This window comes from Ctenopharyngodon idella, chromosome 1 (genome assembly GCF_019924925.1).
Source record: "Ctenopharyngodon idella isolate HZGC_01 chromosome 1, HZGC01, whole genome shotgun sequence".
NCBI lineage: Eukaryota > Metazoa > Chordata > Actinopteri > Cypriniformes > Xenocyprididae > Ctenopharyngodon > Ctenopharyngodon idella.
In genome coordinates, this window is record NC_067220.1 from 31,447,381 (window position 1) to 31,473,935 (window position 26,555).

The 26,555-nt window shown below is 35.6% G+C and overlaps 1 protein-coding gene across 4 annotated transcripts; it reads right to left on the reverse strand.

Moving 5' to 3' along the window:
- Positions 1-12,427: 12,427 nt before the first annotated feature.
- hpgd (15-hydroxyprostaglandin dehydrogenase) lies at positions 12,428-26,365 on the reverse strand. 4 transcript variants are annotated; one of them, XR_007931565.1, is made up of 7 exons: positions 26,238-26,334; positions 25,902-26,025; positions 25,233-25,339; positions 22,571-22,667; positions 14,454-14,530; positions 14,020-14,218; positions 12,428-13,333 (listed from the first exon to the last, which is right to left on the reverse strand). XR_007931565.1 is itself a non-coding variant. In XM_051905135.1 (7 exons), the coding sequence occupies exons 1-7, from the start codon at positions 26,328-26,330 to the stop codon at positions 13,210-13,212; spliced, it is 786 nt and encodes a 261-aa protein (XP_051761095.1). In that variant the 5' UTR covers positions 26,331-26,365; the 3' UTR covers positions 12,428-13,209. The 4 variants fall into 4 exon arrangements, 3 of the variants coding, with proteins under 3 accessions (XP_051761095.1, XP_051761102.1, XP_051761110.1); XM_051905135.1 differs by having other exon boundaries at positions 14,020-14,183; positions 26,238-26,365; XM_051905142.1 differs by lacking the exons at positions 12,428-13,333; positions 14,020-14,218; positions 14,454-14,530 and adding an exon at positions 18,924-20,387.
- Between the last annotated feature and the right edge of the window lie 190 nt (positions 26,366-26,555).

A 26,555-nucleotide genomic window follows, 5' to 3' on the forward strand; every position in this document is an offset into this window, starting at 1 on the left:
GCAGCGCGATTTATTGCAATGCTTTTTTTTTCTCAGTTGGTCAGAGCAAAAGTGGCAGACATGTTACTTACTTGTTCAGATGACATTCTCTGGTGAAAATTCTTATTTTGGTCATACTTCCAAGACAATCTGTGATTCTGAAGTACAGTATCCACACCAGTGCAGTGACTGACAGCCACACATTCTCCTCAAAACATTAGATTCATCCGCGTAAGGAGCCGTGTCGATGCACAGCCCACGTAAAGATGATAATTCCTCAAATAACTGCAATTGCAGGTTTTGAACAGAGATGGCAAAACTTACGGACTGCAGTTTTAAGGATAATGTGACTGACTGGAGACATAAGACTTAATAAGTAATGGCTTCTGGAAATTCTGCTTTGCTGTCACAGGAATAAATTACATTTTTATATATTAAAATAGAATATATTTATTTTAATTTGTAACAATATTTTTTTATCAAATTTTATCATTATCAATTTTTCATCAATAAATGCAGTCTTGGCGAGCATAAGAGACTTCTCTCAAACACACTTTTGAACTGTAGTGTACAGTTACAGTACATGTTGGTCAGGTGGTCTCATCCTGTTTAAGAAGATGGTTCTTGGCTAAAAAAGATGCAATATCAACCAGAACTTATGTAATTTAATCAATGGTTTTGCTATGTGGGACTAGAATTACTGAATTTCTTATTTTATTAGGCTCGTTAAATTTCTGTTGAGGCTTCGTTCAGCTTCCGCAGTCATTTTGTTTGGTCTTAGCTTTAAAGCATAAAGTGATAGTGGCATAAAATCAACTCCAAAACCAATATCCAATCTAAAGGCAAAGCAATTAATCAAACAAAATAAAACAAAATTTGTTCAGCCATTTTGACATGAAGATTGAATGTGGAGTGTCCCACAACATTCAAGACAAATAGTCTTATAAACTGGGAAGTTTGCTTTGCTTTTTGACTGTAACTGGATAGTTTGGAGCTGGACAATGATGTAATGTGTTGCATTGATAGTTCCTAGATGAATAAGAAGCAGACTTACCAGGTCTAATGATTGAAATAATAATCCTGCTCAGGTCTTTATTTTAAAAAAGGAAACGGTGAATGAAAGATGAGAACAGGGATCCATTCATAATGAATGTGTCATTAGGTTCTGTTGATTGGCCATTGAGCGCACGGCTCTGTTGCTCTCCAGTGCTGCTGTAATCCCCTGCTCTCATTAATCATCGTCCTGAAAGTGGGGTGGGGGAGATGAGAGAAACAACTTGGTGAAGTGGGTGAGAGGGAACACTTTTTGCATTCCTCCTCTTTCTTAAAGCGTGTATGTTTATGCAAGCTCCCCTTATTCCATTCCACCAGCCTCGCCATTCCATATCCCTCCACATTCGGTTCATTTTCACTCCTAATTAGCAGGACCTCATGCATGTCTATGAACTCTTTACCTTCCTGATTGGTTTGTCGCGGACATGCCGGCATCTGCACCTCTTGAGCAGCACAAGGCTAATTGAGCTAATCACTCAAGTTAATGAGAGCGTTTTTAAAGGTTGGAGGGCATAAGTAAATGAGATGAAGAAAGCGAAATGAGAAAGAGATATAATTAGTATCACAGATGAGTTTACTTGACTTTCAGCCAAATGAAGCTGAAATGAATTTTTAATAAGTTAAAAAGCTACCCAGCTAACAGAAAACTTTCTCAGAATGTTAGTTAACATTCTGATTGTGTTTTCTCAAAGTTGTGAACAAAATGTTCTTCCAGTAACGTTAATTCAACATTTGCTCAGTTATTTGGGTTTTAATAACATTCTCAAAATGTTAGCACAAAAAAAAAAAAAAAAAAAAAATGTTATTTAGACATTAATCATGGAAGATTTTTCTGAAATGTTTTAGTTGGACATTTGTCAAGGTTTTTTTTTTTTTTTTTTTTTTTTTTTTTTTTAAAACATTACTCCTTGTTTCATAATGTTTGGAGAACATTCAAAAATAATGTTCCCATATTGTTTGCAAAATTATGAAATGGAACATTCTCTTAATGTTTTCTATAACGTTCACATAACCAAGAAAAAAACATTTTAAAACATGGATGTTTTGAATGTTAAGAGAGCAAAACTTAATGGGAACATTAGCAAAACATTCTTAAAACATATTTTGTTAGCTGGGTATAGTGAGACTGTAAAGTACAATATTCACAGATATGTAATGAATAACATTTAAAATATTAATAATATAAAGCTAAGTGCATTACATGTTTATGTTGCCTCATGGGCTAAATATTTGTTCTCTGGGTGTCTCTTTTGCTAACCTCTTAAATTAGCGTTCATTTTATTTCATTGTTTTGTTCCGAAAAGAATTTCCTCCAAGTCCCTTGATTACAAATTTACACCACTCTCAATGCTTATTTTCTTTGCCAATAGGAGCCGAGTTATTATCCTTGGCCAGCCGCCAAGACCTCATTGCCTGCCAGTCAAAACAGTTTTCACATGCTCATGGGAAGCCTTACAATAACATCTTATCATTAGAAACGAGCACATAGGCAAGTATTTGGGCCACTTGGCTCTCCTGATGTAAAATAAACATAGGGGCGCTCGGTAAACCTGCGAGCTGATTGACTCTCAAGTCCTTAGCAACACCATTGGGAATGTACACAGTGATACTGTCCACAAGTCTCTCTCTATGCTGTATATATCTTATTCTGTATCTGTGCAAAACATCTTTTAGAAGTTATTTAGAAGTTTTTGCCTTCATCACTATCAGTATAAAGTTCTTCATCAGTATAAAGGTTTCATACGCTCTGTTCAAATGTCAGGCTGCTCATGCAGTATTTGGCAATGTGTGCAAAAGCAGCAGAGTTTACAGTGCCTAGACACAATCCCAAGAGACTGTCCCTACTGTGTTTACATTGAAGATATCTCCTGTATGCACTACTGGAACTGGCAGAAAATAGAATATTGTGTTCGATTTTCCCACCATAGTCTGTAAAGAATATATGAACTAAACACCACTTGCTTATCTTAGATTTGTCTGCCTCTCTGCCAACAATAATGGCATGTTTGCGCATTTCCTCTTCCCTCTGACAAGAGAGGACTCTTTTGGGTCATCTAGATTTTTGCTTCTTAGAAATCATTTGTTTGTTCAGCTACTTTGTGACTTTTTTGTGTTTTAATTTAATTAAAGGGAAAAAGGAATTACAATGGCCTGTAACTGATATTATATTTTTTTTTTCTTGCTACAGATGGTATATTTACTTGTTTTTGAGAAAATTTTGAATAATAATTTGGATTTAATAGTCAGTATTAATTTAATTATGTCTACTGGAAAGTGATTCAAGTTCAAAGTGATATTTTTTTTTTTCTCTGAAGAAAGTAAATAAAACATGTAATCATATGCATACACTGAAATACAAATCAGGAAAAAATAAATCTAGCTAAATACAGATGAAATATATAATATAATATAATATAATATAATATATAATATTGGTGACACTTTACAGTAAGGTTCATGAGGTAACATAAGTTAACTACGTTTGTTAACATGAACTAATAATGAACTGCACTTCTACAGCATTTATTAATATATAGAAATATTCTATATATCCTAATTACTGTTAATATGTAATTCATTTTTCCAGGAGCTCTTTGCTTCTACCTTCAATTAAATTGCTAACAGTGATTGTAAATTAATTGCCTAAATTATTACATTATCAGCTAACTGCATTCTCTAAATTGTAATGATGACATGCATTCTCTGTAAAGCTGCTTTGAAACGATATGTATTGTGAAAAGCGCTATACAAATAAATGTGAATTGAAATTGAATTGAATTAATCTTTGTTAATGATTCATGCTTGCTGCTGAAATTTAGTTTTTTCCTTAATAGGAGTACCATAACACTCTTGAATGATTCAAAAAGTAGCATTTAATTGGCTGTGTTATTGCACTATTCTTTTCTTGATCCTTTCCTGTCCTACAGATTGCTTCATACTGTGGCAGGCTTTGCTCCCAGTGAGGATCGAGCTAGAAACCTCAGTTAACTAGACAGGTGACACAAGGGATTGAGACATCCTAGACTATGCAGGCCGAACAGACTTCTTGTGTGCCATTTAGCCTGAAGGGATGTCTCTTATCACAGCTTTTAGCCTTGCTTTGTTGCAAATACTCCATTCTATTTATGTTTTACCTCAGACCAATGTCAACATGACCCAAAAGCGAGATTCTTAGAAAAAAATAAAATAAATAATAATAATAATAAAAGAGGTGGAGCATAGTGACTCTTATATCTATATCTTATATCTTATATCTATACTGTATCAGTGACAGTCAGAGGCTGGAGGTCACTACAATTTCACGATTTACTCTAAATGATAGGAAATAACATTGCATATATGAGAAATAGCTATGAGAACTGCTTGCTGCAATAAAATGTTCAGAAGGCACTTTTAGTGCTGGCACACATTTAAGTGCTGTTCATTGGTCTATTTCAATTTTACTTTTTAACTGGCATATTCCTTGGTGTCAGGCCGCCATGGGCCCCTTAGCTTGGGGTATACTATAGCTCCCTTGGCCCATTCTGTGATCTGTCCTGGGCGACAGTTGCTTGTAGTTGTAAATACTTAACCCCCTCCAGGACTGCAGATGAATTACACACAAAGCATCTAGGACAAAAAAACAGCGAAATAGTGGGTCTAGACATCTGCACAATATGAAACTCCGAAAGAGATGCATGTACAGTAATCTCTAACAAGATGATAATCCACAGTACAATTTGCAACTTCCACAATAACGTTTAAGCTTCAGTTTTAGCTTTTTTTGCTTTAATGGCACAAAGAGAATATTTGAATAGCAGAAGTGAATTATTATTATGTAATTTAATAATATTGTGTAAAAACACTGGAATTTGAATCCTTAGTTGGATCTGAAGTGCTAATGTAAACAAACGTTCACAGATGTTCATAGAATGCGGTACTGTCCAGATGTCCACAGACTGTGGGACAACGGCGGCCTCACAGAGTATTTGAATTAGACACAGTTTTGACAAGATTTGATTTAAACTGTTTTATTTTTCCACAGAACATTTGTTTTTGACTTGACAAGCAATTTCTTTTGCTTGTCTAGTATGGTTTTTCAGTAGAGTTTCTTTCTGTTTTGATAGAGAAATGCATGAACTAAAGTATCTCTTCACCTTTTGAATTTTGTTGTTAGACACCTTAATGCAACTAAAGAATGTACAGGGAAATGTCAATGGCATGTGTGTGTGTGTTTGTGTGTGTGTGTGTGTGTGTGTGTATATATATATATATATATATATTTTTTTTTTTTTGGTCCATCTCCTATCGTGAACAGTCTGAGATGGACTAAAAATGATCTTCCAAAACTTACTGCCAGATTCTGGAAGATAAATTGTTCAAACAGTGTGTACAAGAGGATGTGGTGCTGGTCCTTCAAGAGTCACTCTCAATCTGTCTGTCTATAAAGCCTATAAAAAAACAGTCTTGTACTTTACAACTTGTGATTCCTATTAAGTGGGGGTCATTTTTTAGGATTCTTTACCTAACTTAAGTCTCTGAGATCCTGACACCTTGCACTTCTGGAGTTCTGTAAAATGGTGGCGCTGGAGACTAAAGGGTTCCTGTTGGTTTCACACTTAATTCTTCACCTTAATTCTTAATTCTTTTGCAGTTAACATGTGTCTTTTCTTCTCCACCTGTTTTTGTCTGACCCTGCTGACCCAATAATCATTTCCCTGTCCAATGGTCATGCCTTACCTGCAATTTCTAGTATTTCATTAGTATTGCATCCTTCTCATGAGTATTTAATAATTTTTGATTTTTCAGTCTGAGTTAAATCTCTTTTTTTGGCTCATTTTGCCTGTAAAAGAAAACCTGCCTAATAATTATGCACACCTGAATATAAGGTGCATTTCATTCCCAGCCTTCATGAACAGTTATATATCACTTATAAATTATTAAATACAAAATTAATAATAGTTATTAAGATTGATGTGGTTTGGAAGTTTTGGTTTTTGGCCTAACAGCCATCTAATTTGTCCTGAGGGGGGCGCCAATAAACTATCAACAAGCTATCAAAGATAAAGACACTGTGTAAAATGACCTGCATAATCCTGGATTACAGGAGTTGTGTCAGTGATTCCACCTGTTAACCGAAGTAACAGACTGAGCCACAAAATCTCTCAATCGTTGTTTAATTACACTGTATTTTAAACATGTTATTAATAATAATGTGTAAAATCAATACACTTTATAAAATAAATGACCAAACTACTCGTAATAGTTTATAACTATATATATATTACTGAAAAACATTATTATTCTCATTATTACTCTCTCCTAAATACAAATTCAGAGCAGCAGTCACTATGAGCAAAAAATTAATAACTTTTAGCAACTTGAAGGTTGCACGACATAAATTATCACTGTAGTCCAAGACAAGTAAGATTTGACTAAAAGCATAAAATTTCTGGTCTTCTTCTTAGTGTTGCTTTGGTGACCTAAAGCTAAACCTGTGTAGAGATCACACAAAATGTTGGAGACACAAGGAAGCACTCAACCTCTTTCCCCTTTCTCAGAACTATTACTCATGCAGGAGTTCCAGAACACTCAAGCGAAACATTTATGCTGCTATGTAATGAATCTGTTTGCACAAAGAGAACATGAGTTACTTGCATCAGTGTCAGGAAATGACCGAGGGCAGGGTTGGGCAAAAATACATCAAAATGTATTTTAAAATAAAATACCAAATGCTTTGATTTTAAGTGTATCAAAATAAACTACAAAATACAGCAGCCACACCATGTATCAAAATAAACGACTGTATTTTTGTATTTTAAAAATACTAAAAAATACTTTTACAAGGAAGCATTACATTTCTTCGCAAACCTTCCATCAATAGGCCTATTTGTTCTACACCTTCACCTTTACACTGACTTAGTTGATTAAGTAAACAGTGTTTGATAGCAACAGCTTTTCTCTGCCCGAGTCATGCAATAAATCTGACATGTGCAACCAGTTAAAGGCACAATATGTACAGTAGGATTTTTGGATTAAAATATCCAAAAACCACTAGAACAGTGTTATATATTTTGTTGACCTGTGTACTTACATTATCCCAAATGATTCCAAGAATGTTTAAATCCAGAGAAATAAGTAATTTTAACCAGGACACAGGCTGTGTCCGTGTGTTGCCTATCAATGACATCATACCCTCAGTTTCCGGTTTATTTTGTAGAAACCATGGAAAAACCAAAGATGCATTATATTCCTCATCTGCCTAATAAAACATATTATATGTTTTATTAGACAGACGAGGAACTGTTTGGATTCATTCATCGACTGAAAACTAATCATGTTATATAGCTTCTTGTTTAAATCTCGTTTTCTTGATTTACTGCGAGTACCATGTTTTACCATGACTAATATCGATCTAGCTTACTGCAGTGTGCAACAAGTTTTTCATAGCAGCTGCCAAGCGAACGCATAGAGTAGCATTATAACAACTTTCAACACACAAATGTATCTAATATAATAAACAGTGTTGCATTACCCAACATACGCTAGACCAAAAAAAGCAGAAGCAGCGACTGTGGCATAATGAAAGTTCCGCTGCTCTCGAGACTTGATTCCACAAAATCAAGAATAAGCGACTAAATAAGCAACCTCTAGCGGTGAAAATTTAAATATTGTGGCTTTTACAGATCAAATATTCACATATCCCTGTAATCTCCCAGATGAAGGTTAGTTTTAAAGTTTAATGTTTAACAGTTTGTGAATGACTCATAATTGTATCCTAATTTAGTTACTTGGTGTTTGGTAACGAACGGCCTACTTTGCATCAGCAACACTGACTCAATGACAAACAAGTCATACATAAGACAACTGATGGCACCTGTATTCATAGCAACTAGTTTCTAACTAATGAATAAATTGAATGTTAATCATAAATATAGGGGGCTGCTGCTCGTTATAATAGTTTTCAAGAACATTATGTAAAATGGTAAACTATTTAGCCTAAGCTACTAAAATGAACACCAAAACTTAACATCTGTTGTGAACTCAACAAGTCTGGGCAAACTACTGAGTAGGCACCAATCAGAGGCCGCATTTTTATGATGTCATCATGTAGACTTACAAAGTATTTTACAGTATTTTAAAACTACAAAAATACAAAACTCTAAAGTATTTTGATACAAAATACAAAAACTTTTTCATCAACCCTATCAAATATAAATTACAAAATACCATTTTGTATTTGAAATACATGTATCATAAATACTGCCCATCCCTGCATATACCATTCCGACATCCTGTTGGTTTGTACGCGATCCATCGCACCTGCACATGACACAAATCACGTCAAGGAGGACATAGCCAGAGTTGGGGTCTTTACTCAAAAAAGATTATTTCTTAAAAGTTATTATTTCTCCACTACATTTATCAAACGGGTGCTTTCTCTTCATCCTCACCGACACATTAATTAAGCTACAGTAGGTAGTTCGTTAGTGAGACGTTTGAATAAATTAGTGTTTGCGATTGACAATGCGATTGACAATGTTGTGATAAGTAGGCTATACTAACTTTGTAACTCGTTACCCCCAACACTGGACATAGCAGACGTTTGTAGCCAAGTACGAAGATGTCCGTGGCAGAGACTCAAGAGGAGAACTCGAGCGAAATGTCCCAACCAAGCACCAGCGAGGAGGTTGGTAGAAACAGGTAGCCTAGTGCATCCCAAATTTTTCAACATTAACATTTTAATATAACATTATAGTCATTATGGCTTTTAGAAAAATGTTTTTTGAGGAGGTGGGGTAGTGCACAATAGGCCCCTGTGGCGCGGCCTAAGCTCTTGTCCTTAATGGCATTTTTTTCCTTACATTACTTTTACTTTTATACTTTAAGTGTTGAAACCAGTACTTGCACACTTTTACTTGAGTAAAAAGCTTGAGTTGATACTTCAACTTCTACAGAAGTTTTTTTAAACTCTAGTATCTATACTTCTACCTAAGTAATGAATGTGAATACTTTTGACACCAGTGCTCTTTAAAGGGATAGTTCACCCAAAAATGAAAATTATCCCATGATTTACTCACCCTCAAGCCATCATAGGTGTATATGACTATCTTCTTTCAGATGAACACAATCGGAGATATATTTACAAATATCCTTAGTCCTCCAAGGTTTATAATGGTTGTGAATGGCTGGTCAAATTTTAAAGACAAAAAAATGCATCCATCCATAAAAAAAAAAAGAATCCATATGACTCCAGGGGGTTAGTGAAAGCCTTCTGAAGTGAAGTGATGTGTTTGTGTAAAACAAATATCCTTATTTAAAATTTAAAGTAAAATAACGAGCTTCCGGCAGACAACTGCGTCAACTTGCGCCAAAGGAGTAACCCCTGACGCGATGTATAACGCAGGATGTAGGAGTATTGTAGGTTTAGACACCTCTCGCGGTTCAAACAAATACGTCTGTACAACAAACTCAAGCTCCTCTTCTCTTATATCAAAATTCTCCGATTTTTCTCTTAAAAATTTCTCGTTTTACACTTCTAATTCATGACCGGTGTTTTGTTTTGCTCTCTCCACTGCTCCTCCACATTCGTCATTGCATGGGGTCAGAGGTTGCTCTTCCGCCCAAATCGACGTGCGCAGTGTGTTCGGTCATCCGCCGGAAGCTAGTTATTTGAATTTATAAAGTTTTAAATAAGGATATTTGTTTTACACAAATGCATCGATTTGCTTCAGAAGGCCTTTATTAACCCCCTGGAGTCATATGGATTCATTTTTTTTTTTTTTTTTTTTTTTTTTTTTTTTTAATGGATGGATGCATTTTTTTTGTCTTTAAAATTTGACCAGCCATTCACAAGCATTATAAACCTTGGAGGACTAAGGATATTTTTAAAAATATCTCTGATTGTGTTCGTCTGAAAGAAGATAGCCATATACACCTGATGGATTGAGGGTGAGTAAATCATGGGATAATTTTCATTTTTGAATGAACTATCCCTTTAAAATGTATTCAAGCAGAGCATTAAAAAAAGCCCTAAGTGCCCAGAACTTATTTAATTTAATTTATAGTTTAAGTTTGTGTTTTTATGTTTAGAAAACAAAAATCCCTGATAAATACAAAATCTGCTGTTGAAAATCAATTCCAAGGATCATATACAGGTATTTCCCCTTCATGAAAAAATTTGTGACACAGTGAGGCACATCATTCAACACACTGTTCATCTCATGTCACAATTTCCTGCCTACATTGAGCTAACCAAGCTGCATATCTTCCAGCTGAGGTACTACTAGTAGAGATTAAGTTTTCTCCTCCATTTAACATGTATACAACCCCACCCAAGCCTCCTCAGGGCCTTCGCTGCGATCTCAGTGGCCAGGTTCATCTGGTCTCCTCTCACTCAAATTACTGATAAACGTGCGTCAGAGTGTTTGCTCTGATTGTTTGTTGTGAAGACCTAATGGAAAAGTCCAAACAGCCTATGTGTATAATAAGTAAGCTATACAAAAAGTTTCGGTAACACTTTAGAATAGGGAACACATATAAACTATTAACTACGACTTTTCCCTGAATAAACTCCTAATTTACTGCTTATTAATAGTCAGCAAATTAGTTGTTAAGTTTAGGTATTGGGTAGGATTAAGAATGTAGAATAAGGTCATGCAGAATAAGGCATTAATATGTGCTTAATAAGTACTAATAAACAGCCAATATTCTAGTAAACTGCATGCTAATAAGCAACTAGTTAAAATACCCTAAAACAAAGTGTTACCAAAGTTTCTGTATGTTAACGTTAGTTACTGCATTAGGTATTATGAACAAACTATGTACATACAAATTTTAATGTTTTAATGTTGGAATAAGCATTAACCAAAAGATTAACAAGAGGTATACATAAGTGTTGTGCATTTTTTTGTCCATGTATTGCGTTACCGAAACTATTGCATACTGACTTTTAACTGATTGAATGAAACACATTTGTGTTTCAGTTGTGGTTACTACAAGAATTCAATGAGGAACTGTTTGTAGAATATAGAAAACATACACTTCCTTCAAGAATTCCTGAGATTCTTGACTAGCTCTGATTATCAAATAGTCATCGTTCAAACATCTCCCTCCCAGCCCTCATAGACTTTCACATCTTTATCTGCTGTCATATCAAGGCAGGGTCACATTCTTGGGAATCTCTGTGATGTTTTATCAAAGGAAATTTGTAAAGTTACTGTGATACGCAAAAAGTTTCTCTTCATCTGTGACATAGTTGGACACTGAGAACTGTTATTGTCAAGTTTAACCTAACTAGGACATTGCATTATTCATAGAGCTAGACTTTACTGATGCCCTGATACAGCTAAACACGTGAAGTTTTTAAAACAGATAAGTCATGTTTTGAGTGATCAAGATAATGTGATGCATTCTATGTCACAATATGTACCGTTACTGCACCATTTGAATTGATATGTTTTTGATTTGGCTGCATTTATGGAAAGATTTACTCTCCCTCAAGCCATCCTAGGTGTATATGACTTTCTTCTTTCAGACAAATACAATCGGAGCTATATTAAATAATGTTCTGGCTCCTCTAAGCTTTATAATGGCAGTGAAGGATGAGATTTTGAAGCCCAAGAAAGTGCAACCATTCATCATATAAGATATCCACATGGCTCTGTGGGGTTAATAAATGCCTTCTGTAGCAAAGCGATGTGTTTGTGTAAGAAAAAAATATCCATATTTAAAACTAAAAACTTTAAAAAAAATAATTAGCTTCTGACATATGGATATTATGGATATTGAATATGGATAGCTTTCTACACAAATGCATCACATTGCTTCAGAAGGCCTTTATCAACCCCATGGAGCCATGTGATCTGCCATTATAAAGCTTGGAGGGGCCAGGACATTATTTAATATAACTCAGATTGTATTTGAAAGAAGAAAGTCATATATACCTATGATGGCTTGAGGATGAGTAAATCATGGGGTAATTTTCATTTTTGGGTGAACTAACCCTTTAACTAGATAGTCTACCAATACTCTAATAACTGGTAGTTGACATGTGTTTGCAAAACTACTTATAGTTAATGTCTAAAGGGGATCATTGAAATAAATTGTTACCAAATTTAAAAGTGCAGGGCTGATCTATTTCTGGTAATGCAGTAGCACAGGCAAATGTGCAGATTCCTGGACATAACGACTTCATGGATGTAAACACAGCTGCCAGGTGACACTTGTTTCTGGATTTGCATTCCAGAAATGTGCATCTTATAATGTAGGCAGGAAAAAATAAAAAAAAAAAAAATATATATATATATATATATATATATATATATATATATAAGAGAGAGAGAGAGAGAGACTATGCAGAGACTATGCATTTTAGCTGCAAGAAACAGATAAAGGGGAAGAAAGTATAAAGAAATTATTCCTTTATATATTCAGAAGTTTATTGTTTGATTTATACATTAAGCCTTGGATATTCTCTTTGTCACACTGTAAAACATTATACAAAAATAATAATAATTATAAGGAATGGTTGGTTGAGTGTGATTGAGGTATGATAGCCACAAAAACAGTAACTGTATTATTAATAAATATGTTTTTTTTGTTTTGTTTTTTTTTTCCCTTTTTTTTCTCAAAAGCAATTACTCACAGTTAAAGCAGTTATGTACAACTTAATGTTCAAGGGCATTACAAAAAAGGAAACAGGATCAGAAAGAGGCCTGCACACCAGTATGAAATCCTTTTCAAAACTGATAAATGATAAACAGGAAACAAAATCTATACTGTTCTTGGTAACACTTTATTTTAGGGTCTTTTAACTAGTTGCTTATTAGCATGCATATTACTAGAATATTGGCCGTTTTATTAGTACTTATTAAGCACATATTAATGCCTTATTCTGCATGACCTTATTCTACATTCTTAATCCTACCCAATACCTAAACTTAACAACTACCTCACTAACTATTAATAAGCAGTAAATTAGGAGTTTATTGAGGGAAAAGTTGTAGTTAATAGTGAATGTGTTCCCTATACTAAAGTGTTACCCCTTTCTTATTTATTTCTTAACTGGACTATACCGCAAGGTTTGTGACATTCAACCAGGTGTTTGCACTGGGCTTCAATAAAATAAATGTTCTGGTGGAGGAATGAAGAGGAGAGAAAAAAGGACAAACAGAACTGGCTCGATGTTCATCACTCTCAAGCTGAAAGAGGCTCATAGGTGTGGAAGTGAATGCCTTTAGAACAGGTGATCTTCATCACGGCTCCGTTTAGGCTTTCATCTGTTATGATTCGCAGCATTCCTTCTGCAATCAGAGATGGTCTGTAGATATACACAGACACAACATCATTTTAATTATTTTGTCAAAAAATTCAGCAAAGTGGAATTTTATCATGCAAACACTGATTTAACAAGGCGATTCATTTTATCGCATTGTAAAGTCAGTCCATTGGCCTCAGAATTTTTTTTTTTTTTTTTTTTGTCTATGTTCTTGTCAACATACTGTCACTTCAAATAACAATGTGTCTACAGAGAGTTTGAGGAAGACATAACATTTCTGGGGGGAAAATAAAACATCCTCAGATACACCACCAACACCAAGAATAGTGCAAGTGAGGCAAATTGCAGAGGCATTAAAAAAGTATCAGTTATGTAATACTGTAAATGATTAGTGTGGAGGAGTTTGTTTTGGTTAAAATTTATATGTCAAAAGTCCTGCAAGCACAACATGCGGTCTAATCCAGATTTAATCAATGGGTGGTGCAAAATGGAATGTCTAGATTTTCCAGTAAAGGCAGGTTTAAAGATTTAAAAGCATTTGACCCACTATTTATTTACTATTTGGAGTTGTAAAGGTCTGGAGAAGAAACAGATTTGTGCCATTAGAACACTGTTGCTGTCTGCCCAAGCAAACAGTTTATTCAAGGGACTGGATACAACAAACAAAGCAAAACTACTAAAACAATGGCATACAGAAGAAACAGGTAGTTCAACTGAACTTGGCTTACTTAAGAACACCATACTTGTCGATCCTTTGCTTGAATTCATCTTTGTACTTGACAAACTTGCCCATTGTTTCCTCATGCTCCACACTCTGAAGTAGTTGGGTGTCCACAAAGGCTGGGCATAGTGTGTTGATCCTCACTCCATAATTGCCCTGTTCTGATGCGTCCTGCCGACAACAAAACGTGTCCAAACACGGTCAGCCTAAATTACACACACAGCGCAAAGAATGTGTCGTCACACATAAGGAAGAGATCCTATCTGTGAGCAAACACAACTACTCTCTCTTGGGGTAAAAGCTGGGCTTTTAAAACCCTGCTGGGTCAGCTGGTTTGGCTGTCAGGTGCTGGAATGTTTCATATGTTGAGGAAAGGATTAACATATGGCTACGGTAAACTTTACTTAGAGTAAACTGGTGATACAGGATTGATGTACTCACTGCTATAGCTCGGGAAAATCCAATCACCCCATGCTTTGTTGCTGTGTACACCGGCTGGTAAGGAGAATGGAGAAATGCTGGAAAGAAACAAAACAAACATTAATTCCAAAAAAAAAAAAAACCTTACTTTCCCCCCCATTGGAACACAAAAGGACATTTTTTTAAGGTTCTTTTCCATAAGACCATGTCTTTTAGGCCCCATTTACACGAGTGCGTTTTCGTTTTAAAACGGTGTTTTAAAATGAATACGATCCTCATCTACACTGGCATTTCCACAGCATTTCAGAAACGATCACTGTCTACACTACACAACCGAAAACGCACGTCACATGACCGTTCATGCACACTGGGCATGCGCGTACAAGTGTAAACAGTTGCCTCTTGCAAATGTAAGCAACTGCAGTATTAAAAAATGCAGAGTTTAACTGCACAATGGCTGCTAAAAATGGCAACAAAGACAGCAAAGATTGCAGTTCAGTCTCCATGTTATATGTTTACATTAGTGCTGGGTATTGACACAATTTTCACAATTCGATTCAAATTCTGTTCACTTGCTTGTGATTCGATTCGATATCGATTATTTTGGACGTAGTATAGCAGATACAGAATGGCAAATTTTCTAGAGGAAAAAAATCTCTCAACTAAAGCTGTAAACTATACGGGAGTCAGTTAGTACATTACTATAATATTGAAGGTTAAAATTAACTTATTTATATGCAAACACTTAAATTACACTCAATGATGTTTTTTTTTATAATAAATAAAGTTTAGAATTAGATAATCATAGAAATCTATTCCAATTCGTTTTTTCTGAAATATAAACATTTAAATCGTGGCTGTCATAACTGATTTATTGAAACATGCATTAAATATTAAAGAACATTAAAAATTGTAATGAATATGTAACGGTGCATATATTTATCAGAATACCGCTCTCTAGAGTTCATTTTTCTAGCTGACTAATGAGTTTATGGTCACTGAATATGGTTTTTCTGAGGTAAATGTGACGTTACGTGACATTGTTTACAAGCTGTTTTATTGACCTCTTTCCGAGGTTGAAACACTGATTGAGCGATAACACGAGACATGATACGGATTTCAGTAAGTTGTACTGTATCTTTTAACATACCTTCAGATGTTTATTCATGTTTATTTCGCGCTGTAACTGGTATTACAGCAGAGGAGAGGATGTTCTCATGCGCTCCGTGCAGCCGTGATTTGTCACGCCACATTAAACCACATTACGCACTAGTGTAAACGGGGCCTTAAGCTCCAAAAATGGACCATAAAAGTAGCCTATATGACTTGAGCATTATACTGCAAGTCTTTTGCACCCATACAGTAGATTTGTGTGAGAAACAGGCCAAAATTTAAGTCACTTCAGAAGAAATCTTCCCATCCAGTGAACAGTTAACTGTGACCAAATCATTGAGTCAGTGAACTGAACTTGAGAACCAAGTTTAGAATTAGATAATCATAGAAATCTATTCCAATTCGTTTTTTCTGAAATATAAACATTTAAATCGTGGCTGTCATAACTAATTTATTGAAACATGCATTAAATATTAAAGAACATTAAAAATGGTAATGAATATGTAACGGTGCATATATTTATCAGAATACCGCTCTCTAGAGTTCATTTTTCTAGCTGACTAATGAGTTTATGGTCACTGAATATGGTTTTTCTGAGGTAAATGTGACGTTACGTGACATTGTTTACAAGCTGTTTTATTGACCTCTTTCCGAGGTTGAAACACTGATTGAGCGATAACACGAGACATGATACGGATTTCAGTAAGTTGTACTGTATCTTTTAACATACCTTCAGATGTTTATTCATGTTTATTTCGCGCTGTAACTGGTATTACAGCAGAGGAGAGGATGTTCTCATGCGCTCCGTGCAGCCGTGATCTGTCACGCCACATTAAACCACATTACGCACTAGTGTAAACGGGGCCTTAAGCTCCAAAAATGGACCATAAAAGTAGCCTATATGACTTGAGCATTATACTGCAAGTCTTTTGCACCCATACAGTAGATTTGTGTGAGAAACAGGCCAAAATTTAAGTCACTTCAGAAGAAATCTTCCCATCCAGTGAACAGTTAACTGTGACCAAATCATTGAGTCAGTGAACTGAACTTGAGAACCAAGTTTAGAATTAGATAATCATAGAAATCTATTCCAATTCGTTTTTTCTGAAATATAAACATTTAAATCGTGGCTGTCATAACTGATTTATTGAAACATGCATTAAATATTAAAGAACATTAAAAATTGTAATGAATATGTAACGGTGCATATATTTATCAGAATACCGCTCTATAGAGTTCATTTTTCTAGCTGACTAATGAGTTTATGGTCACTGAATATGGTTTTTCTGAGGTAAATGTGACGTTACGTGACATTGTTTACAAGCTGTTTTATTGACCTCTTTCCGAGGTTGAAACACTGATTGAGCGATAACACGAGACATGATACGGATTTCAGTAAGTTGTACTGTATCTTTTAACATACCTTCAGATGTTTATTCATGTTTATTTCGCGCTGTAACTGGTATTACAGCAGAGGAGAGGATGTTCTCATGCGCTCCGTGCAGCCGTGATCTGTCACGCCACATTAAACCACATTACGCACTAGTGTAAACGGGGCCTTAAGCTCCAAAAATGGACCATAAAAGTAGCCTATATGACTTGAGCATTATACTGCAAGTCTTTTGCACCCATACAGTAGATTTGTGTGAGAAACAGGCCAAAATTTAAGTCACTTCAGAAGAAATCTTCCCATCCAGTGAACAGTTAACTGTGACCAAATCATTGAGTCAGTGAACTGAACTTGAGAACCAAGTTTAGAATTAGATAATCATAGAAATCTATTCCAATTCGTTTTTTCTGAAATATAAACATTTAAATCGTGGCTGTCATAACTGATTTATTGAAACATGCATTAAATATTAAAGAACATTAAAAATTGTAATGAATATGTAACGGTGCATATATTTATCAGAATACCGCTCTATAGAGTTCATTTTTCTAGCTGACTAATGAGTTTATGGTCACTGAATATGGTTTTTCTGAGGTAAATGTGACGTTACGTGACATTGTTTACAAGCTGTTTTATTGACCTCTTTCCGAGGTTGAAACACTGATTGAGCGATAACACGAGACATGATACGGATTTCAGTAAGTTGTACTGTATCTTTTAACATACCTTCAGATGTTTATTCATGTTTATTTCGCGCTGTAACTGGTATTACAGCGGAGGAGAGGATGTTCTCATGCGCTCCGTGCAGCCGTGATCTGTCACGCCACATTAAACCACATTACGCACTAGTGTAAACGGGGCCTTAAGCTCCAAAAATGGACCATAAAAGTAGCCTATATGACTTGAGCATTATACTGCAAGTCTTTTGCACCCATACAGTAGATTTGTGTGAGAAACAGGCCAAAATTTAAGTCACTTCAGAAGAAATCTTCCCATCCAGTGAACAGTTAACTGTGACCAAATCATTGAGTCAGTGAACTGAACTTGAGAACCAGATCAGAGAATATATTATTTCTCTGGATTGGTTCTTTTCGGCCCAAAAATTTGAGTTCAACTAATTGACTCAACAGTTCTCAAGTTACAGCTCATTGGAGGGGAAGATTGTCATGGAACAACGACTAAAATTTCAGTATGTTCCTCATACATGTGCAGGAGATTTGGAAAACAGCACAAAAGTCATGAACTATTTTCATGGTGGTTTATTTTCAACATATTTGGAACAGAGACGGTCACTATGAACTGTCATTATATTCAAAAGTGCTGTTTGACAACATTATCATTCCAGGTGACTGAATGAAATGTTTTGTAACCAGAGCTGCGATACTACAGTCTGTTATATGAAAGCACAAGGTTTTCATCTTATTGAGGCTGTAGTAAAAGGAAGCCTGTGAATGATTTCCAACACCTTCGTCATGGAAAATGTTTGGATCTTCCAAGGCTGAGGATTTCACCTTTAATTCAAGCATGAAAATCCTAATGGCTTTTGAGTCTGTGTAAACTAAAGCGGCTCTTTGGAAACATAAAGAGCTGAGGACAATTTCCTAAACTAATGCTTTAAACTTTATAGGGCAGTTTGGTTGTTTATGGACCAACATAAAAATACAACTTTCTGTGGAAAAGTCACCTGCATTTTCCCCTGTATGATGAATATTATTATATGAGTATTAATAACTACATATAACAATTAACATACTTTATTTTATGTGGAAAGTTAATGGAGAAGTCAAATAGAACAATGTTTCCTGTTGAGGCTCTGTTATAATAAACAACATTTACAAGCCACATCAAACCAAAGCAGCCAAGGACGCCAGGGGCAAATAGCTGAGACAGTATATACAATTAAACAATTCTTGTGTGTTCGGGATGAACAAATCTAAACACAGCATTAATGCACATCCAGAGAATAACCTATTTTGCACAAAAGAAGGCTCTGTTTCCCATTCTGGCTTTATTAACATCTCAGAGACAGTCATCAAGATTTCTTGTCTGTAAACATGTTAATTAAGGTGTAAGATCATAACAAAAAGTAAATCAAACAATGAAGTCATCCTACAAAGACATGTTTCCATTCAGCATGGTTAAGTTACTTATTTCAGCTCTCTCACTTTATGCTCTAAAACCAGATGCATACATGCTTTATAGTATGGCAATTCACCACTCACACAGCTTAGCTGTAATATAAAATACTAAAATTACTTTTGTAGACCGCTCCATGTGTCTGTTCTGTGGTATGGTTTGAGGACAAATCATAATTATATAATTCATATTATATTTATAATGTTCTATTTTTAGCTATATCAGGTCTGTTTAATTTATTGCATTTGCTACTTGTGGATGTGAAACTGGATCTGACACAACTCAGGGCAACCTAGATCTTTTCCTAGTTCTCACATCAATAATGAGAACATGTTTCTAAGTTTCTGGTGAATAATTATTAGACATACTTTCAACATTAATACTGATTCAATAGTGTCATGATGAAACAGGCCTATATTTTAACTTAGTCTTAAAGGGTTAGTTCACCCAAAAATGAAAATTCTGTCATTTATTACTCACCCTCGTGTCATTCCACATTTTGAGGTTAAACCACTGGAATCACATGGATTACTTTAATGATGTCAATCCTACCCTTCTGGACCTCGAAAGTGGTAGTTGCGTTGGATCTCTACGGAGATCTTTGTGTTCCGAAGATGAACAAAGGTCTTACGGGTGTGGAACGACATGAGGTGAGTAATAAATGACAGAATTTTCATTCTTGGGTGAACTAACCCTTAAAAAGTAATACAATTTAATGTGTGGTTAAACAGCAATAATATCAAGCTTCCAGCTTAGGAAGAGAGGGCAATAAGAGAAAATGAGTTGCCTCAACAAAATCCATAACAATATAAATCTCCAGTTACCAGAAAATAAATTCCATTAACATAGTCATGAAGTGAGAGTTGTTCCACTCCCACAAAAAAAAAAAAAAAAAAAAAAAAAAAAAAAAAAGGATAATCACCTGTGTTACATTAGTTAAAGAAACCTGAGATGCAGTGAGGGAAATAAACCATCCTTTATTTCATCTCTCAGTGAAATGAAAAGGCTGTTTCAAATCCAAAGTCTAAAAACCTGTCTGGAGCATGTTGGGGGTTATAACAAGTTCACAGTCAGCCATGCAGCATTCATCATCCACCATGTACACACACATATACAAAATCATATTCATATCTTCAAAATACTGCCCAGAATCAGTTTATCTATGTCCAAACAACTCAATGGCACCACAACACAGGTATCTGATGACAGATGGATAGCCTTCCCTTTGTTGTCATAATAGTTATGCTGTTGATTTATGATTTTTTTCTTCTTCTTCTTCTTTTTTTGCCATCTTCTGGGGTGCTTAAATAAAAAAGCTGGTGATATTTTTTAGTGGGAACTTGGATTTGCTTGTGTGAATAGTCAGAGATAGAGCACAGGGTTATACAATATTAAAGCAAGGAATGTCCCAGTAATTTAATGTAAATGATTAGTGTGAGACAGATTTTACATTTTGCAAAATGTCTCACACTTTGCAATTTCCTGACTGTTGAAATGGCTGTTCCCAAAAAGTTTTTGTATATTTTACACTGGCCCTTCATTGATGCAGTGGTCTTGGACTTAAAATAGCCCTATCCTGTGATTTTACATTTTGTTTTGGGGTCTCCTACAATAGGTTCACATGCAAGGTAAAAAACAAAACAAAACAAAAAAACACTTTAATTTGTTCATAATATACATTGCTGCATCACCTTTTTTTCTCACAGTGTCTGAAATGGTTCAATAAAACCCCTTTAAAACCCTCCTTTCCAAGAGCCTACTCTGCTCTGATTGGTCAGATGGCCCAGTCTGTTGTGATTTGTCTACCTCTTACAACACTTGTCAATAACGAAATGCCCATGACCATATCTGAATTACAGCTCCTCAGCTGTATGAAGGCTTCCTCAGCACTTGTATACACAAAGATAGTTCAAGCTCAAGTCCTTTCCTTGGACAACATGAACAAAATTCGACAACATGAACCAAACTCTTCCAGGCCTTAAATAATTGCAGTGTTTGAGGACGATTTAAAGTAGACATTATTCGTGGGAAGCCAATGAAAACCATAGGCTAGCATTATACAAATTTGTAACAAATCAACATAGGTTCGTGCAGGAAGTAAGACTGGATTTACTGATGACTTGTTTCAGACAGTTAGGAAGACAGTTTCTTTTGGGAGACGATAACTCCATTTATCATGCATTTGTTGTCTTTGAAACTTTGCAAACTTTTTACATTCATAAACAGCTATATAACAAACTATGTTAAAGGTAATATCCGAAAAAGCATAATGGGGCACTTTAAAGGAACACTCTACTTTTTATCATTGCACCTGCTGCACCCATGGTACGGCAGCGAAGTTCCTTGATTATTACGCCGGAATGAGAGTATAGTTCCTAGCCATATCGGCCTAGAAAATCGCAACTTTTCATTTTCCGTCGGTCTTAGTACACGATGTAACTACAGAAGAGTCAAGGTTTAAATAGGAAAAATATCGAAACTCTTTGGTCATTTTTGAGCGAGATGCTAATGGTCTAATCAGATTCAACGAACTATGCTAAGCTATGCTAAAAGTGGTACCGCCAGACCCGGAGATCGGCTGAATGGATTCGAAAACGGTAAAACTCAACTGTTTAACTCTAGGGGAGTTGGAAAATGAGCCTATTTTGAAAAAAAGTGGAGAGTTCCTTTAATGCTGACACCTACTCGGGTAGATGTATTAAGTGTGTTTATCAAATGCTGCCGCATCACATTAAAAATTAGTTTGTCCTTTGTTATTTTATTTTATTTTAAAAATGTATATCAACAAAAAGATGATTCTTGGGTTCAATCTCAACAAACTTCCATGCATTGTTATGGTTTGTGCTGGTATGTGGCTGGCTGCATTTCATTTGTGTAGTCAGCAAGGTGACCTGCTTCCTGTAGAATAAAACTGGTTTTTCATTTCATGTGAGTGTAGGCCTATATCATTTCAATCATATTTCTCTAAAGCGATATGAATTTATTTTTGTGTAAAACTACCAAAAAGTCCAGAAAGTTTTTTTACAGCAGATACTGTTGTAGGTTAAAGTGTCTACATTGTGGCATACTGCTATTATTTTTTGCTTTATGTTTTCATTTAAAACTACGTTCTTGGAAAAAAAGGTGTGCCCAAATAATAACCTGTTATGCTAAAGGTTCTGACTCTTTTGCATCTCAATCATCAAGCAAGTCATTTATCTGTAATCGTCAGTAAATGCACAATGTATGTTATGTAATTTATTATTTAGGTGTAATTGCGCTTGTGTAATTTTTTTCAAAAGTAGGTACAGAGCCTTGGCAACTAGGCAAGACAAAACAAATATTTGCTTTACTGTGAGCAAACATTTGACTCGTACTATAGTTTGCTAATGACCATAAAAACACTGTTATGTAACCTTCTTAAGCACAACACTCTGTACAGACTATTCTGAACATTTAGACAGACTTTTTCAAAACAAGCACATATGTAAGGCACATGATAAAGTTATCAGTAGCTTACCTGCCATAGATGAGACGTTGATGATAACCCCTCCTTCCTTTCCGTACTCTTTACTCATGTGTTCTAGTGCTAAATATGTCCCCTTTATGACGGATGTCTGAGGGAGAAAACAGTTGTATAAAACCACTAGCACCAGTGTTGGGGAGTAACTAGTTACATATAATGGCGTTATGTAATTTAATTACAAAATAAATGTAACTGGGGACAGAAGCCTAATAAACCCGCTGCTATGATGTCTGTCATTAAAGGTGGGGTATTTTGCCATATTTTAAAAACACCGTTTGGAAGTTAGTCAGACCGACACCAACAACAAACTTGTAGGCAATCGACATGACGGTCGAGGAGGCAGAATAAGCAAGAAGGAGATTTGAAGAAAGACTGCAGAAAGAGAGATGAGACACAATACAAAAGAGCTCAAAAGAATATCACTGGATTGAAGGTTTATGACTGGGCAAGCGCTTTAGGACCCGCGGTAATATTAGAAAAGCTTGCCAGCGCTGGAGAGAGCTAAGCAGGAAGGTCTGAAAACAGATGTGGAGGCTGCTTTGATTCCGCTTCACATGTGAGTAACACTGGGTTTGAGTGTCATTGATTGTCTGGAGTTGCTGTGCTGTTGGCGACTAACAACGAACACTTGTTTGTATTTACTCTTGTGTACTGTGTTCATTTTTTGTTCATTCTTTGTCGTTCGTTCATCATCTGCACTTTATTATTTTTTTTGTGAAGTATTATTTTGTTGCGCGTCAGCTGTGATAAACAGACATCCACTCTCGCACTGTGTGTGTAACAGTGGCCTAATAGTGAGAGTTTTGCAGTTAAACCACTGCACACTGACAAACGTTAGAGAATGCAGTGTTTAGCGTCATTCTTAGTGCACTCGCCTTGCCTGCCAGCAGCGATCGGGCCGGGGTTCGAGACTGACTCGGAGCAGGGTGGTTAGGATTGGAGGGTGCGTTTTGGAGGCGGAGCAATGAAGAGAAGGGTGGGTTTGTTTCAGCAGTGTTTTTGAAATATCGCTTATCCCACCTTTAATGTTAATCAAACAACAAAAGACAAAGAGAAAATCACTCACTGCTCTTGACTGAACTTTTGCAGCTTTAATAAGGATTAATCTATATTTAAATTATAATTTATGCAGTGAAGATTGTGAAGTGCTTGATAACTTTATTCAATTTCTGTAGGATATATATCCTACCTGTTAGATCAAATATTTAAAATATACTGTCTTTATGTTGTTTCTACATTAATTTTGACATTAAATGACAGCACTAGTTGAATAATATTAATTTGTTGCTTTGCCTGTTTTTGATGTGCATGATGCATCCTGCTATTTAAAGGCCTTTTAGTAAAGCAATGCTATTCTGATGTTTTGATTGGGTCTTTGTTTGAAGTTGCAGCGAACCACGTTAGGCCTTCATCAATCCACATTGTCGCTGAAAGCTTTAGGCTACCTGTCTGAAAGTTAAAAAATGTGTTCAAGTGGTGGAAATTTAAAAATAATTTCATCAGAAATCAGAAAAGGATGTAAATATAACAGTTCAGTGCAAAATATGCCAACTATTAAAATGCTATCAAATATTTCTTATGATTTATTTAACCTCAGAACAATCTCAAAGTAAAAAGAGATGCTATCCCTCCGGCACGAGGAAGAGCCGTTTAGATCCGCTCTGATGAATGTATCCGTTTAGATCTGCTCTGACAGACATCAAAGTTGAGTTATTCCTTGTGGTTCCAGGAAGATTTGTCTGCAAGGGTACTGTTTAAATGCACAGCTACCTGACAAATATTCTGACTGAAACTCCATGACTCTTCCATCCAGACAGGGGTATTCTCTGCTTTTATTGTTATTTTTATTTCTTATGCATTCCATTTTTATTCTTATGTATTTGTTTCCTTTTTACATAAAGCACTTTGAATTACCATTGTGTATGAAATGTGCTATATAAATAGCTGACTTGCCTTGCCTTGCTAAAGTCTGATTTTGTGGTAGCTGTGCTTTAAAATTAAATTATTATAAACTTAATTCAAAGGATGAAGAATTTTGAAAGTTTGACAGTAATCAGTGTTGTGGACTACTGTAAAGTTAACCCTGCCTGGTTTAAATGTTTGAAAATGATTAACAGTTGTAATTTAAAAAGTATTTAAAAAGTAATCAAATGTAATCTGTTACTTTAATAAAGTTACACTACTTGTTACATTTTAAATAGAGTAACTTGTAATCTGTAACCTATTACATTTCCAAAGTGAACTTATCAACACTGACTAGCACAGAGTGAACAGATGTTTTCGTGAGATTATGTTGAAATTGGCCTGCTATTATGAATTAATAATTACATAATTTTACTGCATCATATGCATTATGAAATCACTCTGCAGAGCATGAATCATTTTAAAGATCTGTAGATTATTTCACTTCACGTAGACTGCTATTGTGAAAACTTTTGGACTAGAAACAGGGGGTGGAGTATTTTTATATCCTTTCCTGAATGTGGTTGAATGTCGTGCCCTAAAGGCATAAAACGTGATACACACTTTATCTGTGTAAATCATGAGATGTGTTCAATTAAATGAGGTTGAGTGGAAATGCAACAGTTTGGCATAACCTATCCAAGTTTTTTTTTTCTTTTTTAAAGTTGGATTTTAAGAATGATTTTTAACTCACCAAATTTACTTCAATGGTTTTTTCCCAGTTCTTCTCGTTGTTGATTCCAGCATTATTGATGACAATATCCAGCCGTCCAAACTTCTCTACTGTGTTTTGAAAGGCATCTGAAGCAAGAAAACACAGCAGTGTTTTCATTTATTTATAAAAAATCAATAGCAACTTTGCAATAGGTCCACTTCTGACAGCAGTACAAAGTGGCTATCAAAGCCAAATGAGCAGTCCAAGTAGGCAGCTCACTAGGTTTTAAAATACAGCCAGTGTCAGCCAGCATGTGCCCTCACCTGACTTGCAGCTGCAGCATTCCACAAAGAAACATTTAATTAAACTCTATAGTAAGTGTGGAAACAAGTCTAACAGGAATGAACAATCTCCTCACCACTGACCCATAAACTCTTGGAGAAATAATAGCAAAAGTCAAAACATTTGATCGTGTTAAAACGTCAAAAAACCTATAACATTCCTCAGTGAAGCCTTTAGGCACTATGGATGTCTAGTATGACCTAATTAACTTCCCAAACAATGAGACTCTGTTCAGGAATAAGATGCGCTGCACATACAGGTGCGCAAATGAGAAGTGGATAATTGTTTCGTTTAAGAAAACAACTTCAACCGCAGAGATGATAAATGTCCTTTAAGTAAAAGCATAAGTAAAAAGTACGATTTTACCTTTAAGTTTCCCCCCGTCCGTCACGTCACACTGGATAAAAATACAGTTATCCTCTCCAAACTGGCCATCTAGATCACTTTTACATTCCTCTCCCACAGACTGGTTCAGGTCTACCAGTGCAACCTGAATTGTCATAAAGTAAGTAAATTAATAACGTAACGCTAAAACAAGTAAAATAATTAAAGCCACAAAATGATGCATGATGAAATGGGGAAAAAATCGCCACAAAAACAGACAACTAAAATAGTTTTGCACAAGTTTTCCCAACAGTTCATTGGATAAATCCGCGTTAAAAATGTCCATTTTAAAAAGTAAAAAATTTGACAAAGCGAAACCTTCGCCCCATTCCCCAGGAGATCTTCCACCACGGCTCTTCCGATGCCTTGCGCGCCGCCGGTGACCAGAGCCACTTTCCCGTGGAGACTCATGCTGCTCACCGCCGGGCGCAATGCGCACTGCTTTATGTAGGCGTACAGTCAGAAGGGGGCGTGTTGATGAGTACTACTACAGTAAACACAGACGGCCAGGTGTCGTTTTACAAACTATCATTTACACCCAAAAGATGATTACTAACAATTTTGTGAGGGCTCCGCGCTTTAGTTCTTTAAAGCCCTTGGCAGCAGTCGAATACAGTACAAGTACACACACGTACA